Source organism: Bufo gargarizans, chromosome 2, assembly GCF_014858855.1.
Source record: "Bufo gargarizans isolate SCDJY-AF-19 chromosome 2, ASM1485885v1, whole genome shotgun sequence".
Lineage (NCBI taxonomy): Eukaryota > Metazoa > Chordata > Amphibia > Anura > Bufonidae > Bufo > Bufo gargarizans.
The window spans coordinates 647,550,443-647,559,952 of NC_058081.1; the positions used below are offsets into that span (position 1 = coordinate 647,550,443).

A 9,510-nucleotide genomic window follows, 5' to 3' on the forward strand; every position below is an offset into this window, starting at 1 on the left:
AAACCCTTTTGCTATAAGCGTCGTACATGTACGGCGCTGGAGCGATCGGTAAACATGGCGCCCGCTCACACATGCAGCGGGCGCTGTGGCCGACGAGTCTCCACTGTTTCAAATAGCAGAGACCGGTGGCTAATAACTGAGACCAGCAATAATGCTGATCGCGGTCATTAAAGCCTTTAGATGCTGTGATAAAGTGTGATCATGGCATCTAAAATCAAAAAAATACCTGGAAGCACGCGCTTCCTGGCTTCTTACCGGCTTCCCTGCGGCCAATGAGGATGCCGGTTACTGATTTCAATACGCTGGGTCTCTCTTAAGAGACCCAAGGTATTGGAGCTGCAATACTTATGTTGGCCAGCATTTGGCAGGCCAGCATAAGAAATGAGCAATTCAGCTATTATGCTTCTCTCTACAGGTCAGTTTTTCCGCAAAGGGAATGCCGTAGGGACAAAACCCATAAAATGGTGGAGGAATTGCATTTTGTTTCCAATTCCACCCTATTTGGAATTTTTGTTCCCTCCTCCCAGTACATTGTATGCCATATTAAATGATGGCATTAGAAAGTACAACTTGTCCCGCAAAAAACAAGCCCTCGTATGGATACGTGAACATAAAAATAAAAAAAGTTATGGCTCTAGGAAGATGGGGGAAGGGGGGAGGGGGTGGAGGAGAAAAAGCAAAAACTAAAAAACCTTCGGTATCTAAGGGGTTAATATACTACTTGTACAATGCTACCTTTTCAAGCGGTCTGATTAATAGAGCAGAGTGGCAGCATGGAGGAAGTCTAATTCCCTGTAGCAAGTTACCTAGGGCTGTCAGATGAATTCTGTCAATGGGGAGAGCAAGGTAGCCATCAATACATTCAGAAAGCAGGAGGTTCACAAATGATCCATGACACCACATAAGGATGATTTCTTTGTTGTTTCAGGGGGAATTACGCAGTGCTGGAGGGAGTCCTATTGAAGTGTTTGACTTTGTGAATAATAAGAAAACACTGTATCCAGCGAAGATTGTAGGATTCATGCCTATGCATCTGAGCGCACATGGCGGTGCCGACTACTACCTCATCAACAGTTTTATTTCTGCAGTCGCTGTAAGTATTTTCAGTCACCTATAGTTGAGGCAGTCACTAGCTGATACTAGATACAGTTCATAGTTATTTTTTAGCTTATACATATAAAATACTGTATATAACCAGTAGGAAATATTGCTTTAAATTCAAATTTTTTTTTTTTACTTTACTTACATGCCCATTGTACCAGAATAAGACTATGACTGGTAAGGTACCTCCAATAAGACGGTCCCACCTGGGCATAGCATTGCACTCGCTGTGGAGTGTGGTGCATATCTTCTGGTCATTCAAAAACAACATAAGTCCTATAAGGACTGGTCTCACTCCCTACAAGTACCTTGTGATAGCCCTATGGCTGACTTTATACTACACTCACCCTTGTGCAACCTCATCTCTACAGCTACTAGTACAGAACTGGTAGTACAGAAGTACAAAACTTGTGCTCCATTTTTTTACAGTTGGCCAGACCCCAAATCCCTTCAACCAATTACAGAGCTGGTGATTGATAAGACCTTTATAAAGGCGACCTACTGCCATTTTGAGATGTTATTGCAGATTAATCAACGGTTGTATGTCCAGATTTTATGCTTTTCTTTACCTTAATGGCATTTTCCAGGACTAGAATATTGATAACCTGTCTTCGAGGTAGGTCATAATATCAAATTAGTCAGGGTCCAACTCCTGGCACCCCCGCCGATCAGCTGTTTGAAGAAGCCACTAAGGCCTCTTCCTAACCCATTGATGTTATGTTCATTGGTCACATGGTCTATGGTAACAGTGAATGGGCTTAGGCTGCAATACCGAGCACAGCCACTGTACAATGTATGGCGCTGTGCATGGTATGCTATGAGGAGTGCTGCGGTGTCTTCAAACAGCTAACCAGTGAGGGCACCAGGAGTCGGACCATCTAATATAGATGACCCATCCTGGTATTGTTGTTGTGCCTTTTCATAGGTAAATGCATTGATATCCAATTATTCTAGTCAAGATGGATGTTCATTGCCTTTAAGAGCCATGCTCGATTATAGTTACAATTTTGTATATCTTGAGTAGGCCAAAGTAGGGTCGTACAAAGGTTTCTGCTTTTAAGTGTTATTCTTCTCATGAAACCAGTCTGAGAAGAGGCCTCTTTGTCTACTTATAAATTTATGACGGGAGATAAAGATAAGCTCTATGCAGCTGGTGATAATTATCTATACAATTAGGTATTTATTAATGAAACAAAATATATAATATTCATGTATTCATTTAATGAGCCTTAGTCCTTAGCATAAGACAACCAGTAGGACATATATATATATATATATATATATATAAAACTTTATATTATATTGTTATATGTTATGAAGACAAAGTGTATCCTGTATATTATATATATATATATATTTATATTTCTCATTAGGAGAATATTCGTCTCTAAAAGAGTGTCTGTAAAGATGTGTGTTTTGTAACAATTACATCACATCTTTGGTTTGACAGGAGGTACTGATATCATTGTTAGAAAACAAGACCATTCATATCATTATGGTCCATAGATCAACAGTGTGAGAAACATTCAGAGAGACGCCTAGAGGTCTGTCTCTAATTGCTACAAGTGTCAGAATTAATCCCTATAGCTTTGAATTAAAGCTTCTAAGGTCAAATGTACAGAATACGTTTTATTCAGACTTACATAAGATGCAAATAGCTTACACAGCAGTGCCACCTAGGTATGAATAGGTGACATTACAACAATAGCAAAAATGCATTCTGGGTAAGGTTATGATGTCATATTTCTTATCAATAGTCACGCCCATCCAACAATGATTGGAAAGTTCCAAACTAGGAAGGTGTGTCTAACTGATAAGTTTGTTATTATAAACCATACACGGGGGGGGGGGGGGGGGGGGGGGGAGAAAAACTCAAAGGAGAAACACACTAGAAGAAAAAAAGGAAAGACAAAGTGGATCTCTCTAGAGGGGTCTATTAAGATGAAAGCCATGGTGAGATGCACTATGATGGACCACCCAGCTTTCCTAGGAGCAGAAGTGAGATTTCTACTAGGACTTGGTAAGAGACACAGAGAATGATATTTCATTTTATTAAGACTAATTTGATAGTGTGGGTGAAATTATACCATCTAGATTGACAAATAAATAAATTAATTGATCATCTCCATATTGAGATGTAGTCGTAGGATATTGTGAGACTTCATTATACCTGCAGAAGAATCTAGACTCCAAATCTAGCAAAGCATTAAATGCTTGCTTATCTCTCTCTCTCTCTCTCTCTTATATATATATATAAAGAGAAAAATGGCGGCACTGGCTACAAGGAGAAATTGTGGGTGCACGTCCCAAAGGGAATAGACTGATATCCCTGATGAATAGATTCAGAAAAAAGAGCGGCACTCCAAGAAGTAAAAGCAGGTGAACCCTTTATTCACCCCAGTGGTGCAACGTTTCGGCTCTGGTCACGAGCCTTCCTCAAGCTTGGCTTGAGGAAGGCTCATGACCAGAGCCGAAACGTTGCACCACTGGAGTGAATAAAGGGTTCACCTGCTTTTACTTCTTGGAGTGCCGCTCTTTTTTCTGAATCTATCTATATATATATATATATATATATATATATATAGAACATTCTTCGCCAAGCTAAATGATGGGTTCCCACAGGAAAGACTTATTTCAAGTCCTTTTCATTTAAGATATGGTCTAGCAAAGATCCTAGATCCCTGTTATTTGTCTTAATAGTCTTACCAAAGTAATATGTGTGAAAATAGCCCAGGATGGGGCGGAGGGATACAGTTATCTCTTCTAAGTTAGTTTATCTACAATTCACCAGCTCATGATTTTAAGAATTTATGACAAATTTAATAAAAAACATTTTTTATGTTAATTATTTTTATGACCATAATAATAATTCTTAATTGAATTATTACCGGACGACATTGTACACCCAGAAAAACCTTTAATGATACCTCGGTAGGTAGTGTGATTATCTAGCTAACAAAATTATCTATAAAGTTTGAATTGTCCTGACAAAGATCGAAAGACTACACTTTTTGTCTTACTATTTACTTCCTTACCATCCAGCAGCCTGTAGCCTGCAGGCTCTTTGTAAATGTTCAGAAACCAGAGTCATCAAAAGATCAGTCTAGTTTAATACACAGTAGATAGGTGCAGCTGCAGTTTCTATCTGTGTCGGTGAGACTGCATGCTGTAAGAGGAGAAGGGAGGAGGAGCCAAAATAGGATGACCTCTGATTGGATCCGAGCAGACAGCATTAGGTCACACCTGGTCACGCCTGGTCACGCCATTAGGTCACACCTGGTCACGCCACTCAAAAAGCATGGAGATGGAAACTATGTATGAGTTAATCTGTATTCTCATCATGAAAAGTGATTGTATAGTGCTAGGATGTACATCACTTTATGATCATGAGGGTCTGACCTCTGGGAGCCCCACTAATCCTGATGATGAAGGAGCCTCAGTGGTAAACCTGCACTAAAGCCCCTTCACAGTCTTTCCATGCAACCATTCATTTAAATACAGCTATGCTACACAACCAGGTGACCAGAAGCACTGTGAAGGGGTGCAGTGCTGAATTATTGTTGTGACCCCTTCATTCTCAGGATCCGTGTGTGGGGGGGGGGGGGGGTGCCAGAGGTCCCCCACTGATTATAATGTGATAGCGATATGCCATCACTTTATGAGATGGAAAAACCCCTTTGATGTTGTACATACAGAGGGATGAAAAAAGGCCCAAAAACAGGTTAGACCCCTTTTCATAGAATCTGAGGCAAAATTCTATATTACACAAAATAATGAGAGTTCTGTCATGCCTACACAATTACAAAAATTATAAGCAAATAAAAAATATTGTTAGTAAAATCTGATCTGTGATTACTCCCAACAGGATAACGATCCCTCTCTGATTTTGAGTGGGCCAGATGATACCCTTCGAAGTCACTTGTTGGTGTTTCAGGCTGAAAAATCGAGGAGAGAGAACTGTGTGGTGCACATAGACAAGGATGGACAATGAGCAATGAAGATTATCAAATCTTGTCAAACGTCCTTGATTTTACTGCAAAATTATATTATAAATGAGTAACAATAGAATATTGCCAATTAATAATAAGATGCCTTAAATCAATTCTCATGGTTGGCTGGTATATATGACCATCAGGGGAGCAATGTGTGCACAGTGTGGGCAGGAGGTCATGTTTTCAAAGATTATTTAAATGGTTGACCAGGATTAGAAAAAGGACCTGCTTTTTCCCCCAGAAGAACCTCTACTCTTGGCCATGGTATCACAGTTTAGCCTACTAGATTCCAGACATACAGTACTATTTGTGTACATCTTCGTCTTCTGATAGCTTTCGACATATGCATTTGTAGTACTACAATACTTAATTATTTTAACGCTTCTTTCCCAGGTTAAACCACTTACACAATCTTTAGATCTAGTTTCAATAGAGAGGCCAGATGAGAATAGGAAGCTAGGGCTGTGGCACAGGTTTGTCCTTTCCTTTGAATGTATGTATCTAGAAGAATGTTTTATGCTTTGTAATTGCAATAAATATATATTGTATATACTGTATGTATTTAAACACTGATTTTAAGCACTGTTAGCATAAGATAAATGCATTAAATGTATGTCACTGCCTTCAAAAAGTATGTTTTTTTTATTAATTTTATTACATTTAGATATTTGTGATTTTCACTTTTACAGACTACGACCCCTATAACTTTTTTGTACTTATATGTATGGAGCTGTGTGAGGGCTCATTTTTGCATGGCAATCTGGAATTTCATTGATACCATTTTGGTGTGTGTATGACTTTTTGATCACTTGTTCTTTCATTTTCTGTGGGTAGCGAAGCGACCATTTCATTTTGGGGAAAGGGGGGTGATTAGAATTTTTTTTTAATTTTTTTTTACATTTTCTTTTTACTTTTTTTTACCCATAGAGAACTATAACAAGCAATCATCCGATTGTATTTTACTATGTTACTATGAAGTCCTGTCATAGGGAGAGGCTGCATATGAAATAATGTGCGGCACTGCATCCAGCTCCTCCAGTCCTCCCCAGGGGAACACACCTGGGAGCACGCGATGATAGGTTAAAAGTGCACGATCGGCATTACTGCCAGACGTGGACATTAGTCCCGGGTGTTTGCTGTTTAAAACATGCGCTGGTTGGGAAGGGTTTAATATTGTATTTCGGAGTATTTCCCACAAATATTGACAGGTCCTAGTGATTCTCTTTGTCAATATTGGTGACTTGGGGTTTTGCTGGAGTAAGCAAGGCAATCAATCTACAAATACTGTGTTTTGTCTGTCCAGGATTGTTAAGTTGTCCAGGGTTCAGTAGTATGATGAAGACATTATGCAGCAAGTGTGGACACACTGGGGAGAATTTATCATGAGGAGAATATTTGACGTTAGTTTTGCATCAGTCTGTGTTGGAGTACTTTAGGGCTGCAACGGTTAATCAACTTTATCGATAATATTCGATAACGGGATTCGTTGCCGACGAATCCCGTTATAGAATAATCGCCGATTTGTTGCTATGCGGGCGGCCGGTTTACTTTAAATCAGCGCATCTTTATTTTACCTTACAATGAAGCTCCAGTAACAGGCAGAGCAGGCGGCGGCGTAACGTCACTTACTCACGTGATGCGCCTGCTCCGCCTGCTGTCATTCATAAAGTGGGCGGAGCAGGCGCGTCATGTGAGTGAGTGACGTTACGCCGCCGCCCGCTCTGCCTGGTACCAGAGCTTCATTGTATTTGATTTTGTAAGGTATTAAAGATCAATTCATAGCGCTGATTTAAAGTTTAAGTAAAAGTTACTGCAGGGTAACGGTTAAGAAATACCCTTTAGATATTGCTGTGAGCGGTGGGGTCGGTGTATTGGGACTCGGGAGACACTGTTATGGGGGAGATCTGTGGATGACACATATAGCATAAGATGCTATATAGTGTCATCCACAGATCCCCCTCCCCATGACAGTGCCATCCACAGATCCCCCTCCCATAACAGTGCCATCCACAGTTCCTCCTCCCCATAGCAGTGCACAGATCCCCCTCCCCATAGCAGTGCCATCTACAGATCCCTCCATAACAGAGCCATCCACAGATCCCCCATAAAAGTGTGTCATCCACAGATCCTCCATAAAAGTGTGTCATCTAAAGATCCCCCATAAAAGTGTGTCATCCACAAAACCCCTCATAAGTGTGTCATCCACAGATCCCCCATAAAAGTGTGTCATCCACAGATCCCCCATAACAGTGTGTCATCCACAGATCCCCCATAACAGTGTGTCATCCACAGATCCCCCATGAAAGTTAAACTTGCAAGATCATACTTGTCTGTCCCAAGTACATCCACACCATTGGAACACCTCTTCTCTGCTACAGGCAACATAGTGTGTAAGAAGCCCTGACCATGTGGACATATTGTCTTTTTTACATTGTAATGCAAAATTTTTATAATTATGTAACTCCTAAATGTGTTTTAATATGGCCTTTGAACATAATGTTTCAAGTAAAATCATATAAACCCCTTTTTTTTTGTCATTTTAGAGTTTTTTCCCGATTAATCGATGAAATTATTGACAACTAATCGATGATTCAAATAGTCGTTAGCTGCCGCCCTGGAGTACTTTATGCCACATTTATGTCCCATGTTGTTTGATAAATTTGGCTTGTCCTTAGACCTAACACTTCTGTCTAGAGAAGCTACTCCAGTTTTCCTACTGTACCCTCCTCCTGGAGTGAGATTGTGGCAATTTTGCTACTTAAAAAAAATGTTGCAATAACAAATCTGGAGTGAAACTCATTAACATAGCTAACCACACCCACTTTCCCACCCATATTAGAAAACTGGAGTGACCGGTGTAAAAATGCAAAAAGTCGCAAAATTTTGTGCAAGTGAGTGCAAAAAAGTAGCAAAAGCCCTATTTAAAGACTTTTTGACTCCAGAATTCTGGAGTGAAGGTATAATAAATCAGGGCCACTGTGTCACTTGAACAGATTTGACTTTGTGCTACCCCAAGGGTGTTATTAAAGTGGCCTCATGGTTTTCACCCTATAGCCTGTATTCAGGGATCTGGACTTCGCTGCAGGGAAACCACCAGGCTGCTACCCTCAGTGTAGTCTATGTTCAAGTGACTGGTAATCCACTGGGGTCAAAAGAACTGGTGAAGAACACTCTCCAAGGAAAGTTAAGACCTTCCAGATTAACACAGAGATACCCTGTGTCCCACAATTGTCAGGGGACCCTTCTAACAAATCTGTCTTTGTTAAATTATACTGTAGCTTTCCTTTAAAACATAATTCTATAATATAGATTTACTATACATACATGTATAATGACAGCTGCTTTGCAAATATTTTGCCTGAAAAAGCTCCAACCCAGCCCTTTTATTTCTCTTGTTTCATTAGCATCTTGGGTATTCTATAAGTGAGTTATTTAGGTTGACTACCCATGTGGAATGCTTAACATTTCAATTCTGGTGTTACTTTTACCAACCTCAACATCACCCTGCCTCCATTAGGGTCCATTCACACGACCCTTTAAAAAAATACGTCCTTTGCGGTTTTAAAAGGATTAACATTATTTTGGGGATGGTTAGTTAATTTGGGCCCTCTCTATAATACAATATTTAAAGCCACCGGTATGTATTCTCTTGAGATACATTTGTTATTGAAGGGATGAAAACAGAAAATGCACACACAATAAAAATATTCCAGCATGTCCTGCCTGCATCTCCTACTTTCCTTTGGTCCTATTTTGTCTCATATGGTTAAAACTGTAACATACAGTTCAGTACAGTGTTCAAAATAATAGCAGTCAGACATCACTAACCTGATTAATCACTAGCAGGTGCAGTAGAGTAATAGAAACCCAACAGACCCAACAGTCATAACATGCATGCTGAGTCTCTGTAATTCAATCACTTATTGAAATGGGCATGTTCAAAATAATAGCAGTGTGGAGTTCAATGAGTGAGGTCATTCATTCTTTGAAAAAAAGGTGGCAATTATTGCCCTTATTTAACCCCTTACAGACACATGACGTTTCCCGAATCCTTAAGGACACATGACGTACCGGTACGTCATGTGTTGTTCCGATCACCGCCTCCCGGCGAGCGGTGATCGAAACAAGGTGCCTGCTCAAATCATTGAGCAGGCACCTCGGCTAAATGCGCGGGGGGGTCCTGTGACCCCCCCCCCCCGTGTTGGCGATCAATTCAGACCTGCGGTTTGCGGCTTTTTATGGTGCGGGCGGCGGCAGCAGTGCCATAGGGTCCTCATGGGGCTGTGGGGGGGATCCGATGGCATGGAAGGCAACGCAATGCCTTCCTGAGGCATGTGCGCTGCCTTCCGGTGAAGAGCCTGTGAGATCTAGCCCCCTGGATCTCACAGGCCCCGGAAGCTGTATGAGTAATACACAG

The 9,510-nt window shown here is 40.7% G+C and overlaps 1 protein-coding gene across 3 annotated transcripts in view; it reads left to right on the top strand.

Moving 5' to 3' along the window:
• The window catches only part of LOC122926897, a 170,731-nt gene extending 165,013 nt beyond the window's left edge, over positions 1 to 5,718 (top strand). For all 3 annotated transcript variants that reach the window (XM_044278416.1, XM_044278417.1, XM_044278418.1), the window contains 2 exons: positions 929 to 1,093; positions 4,967 to 5,718. In XM_044278416.1, coding sequence (XP_044134351.1) covers positions 929 to 1,093; positions 4,967 to 5,092 — 291 coding nt within the window. In that variant the 3' untranslated portion in view covers positions 5,093 to 5,718. The remainder of the gene's footprint in view (positions 1 to 928; positions 1,094 to 4,966) is intronic.
• Positions 5,719 to 9,510: the final 3,792 nt, after the last annotated feature.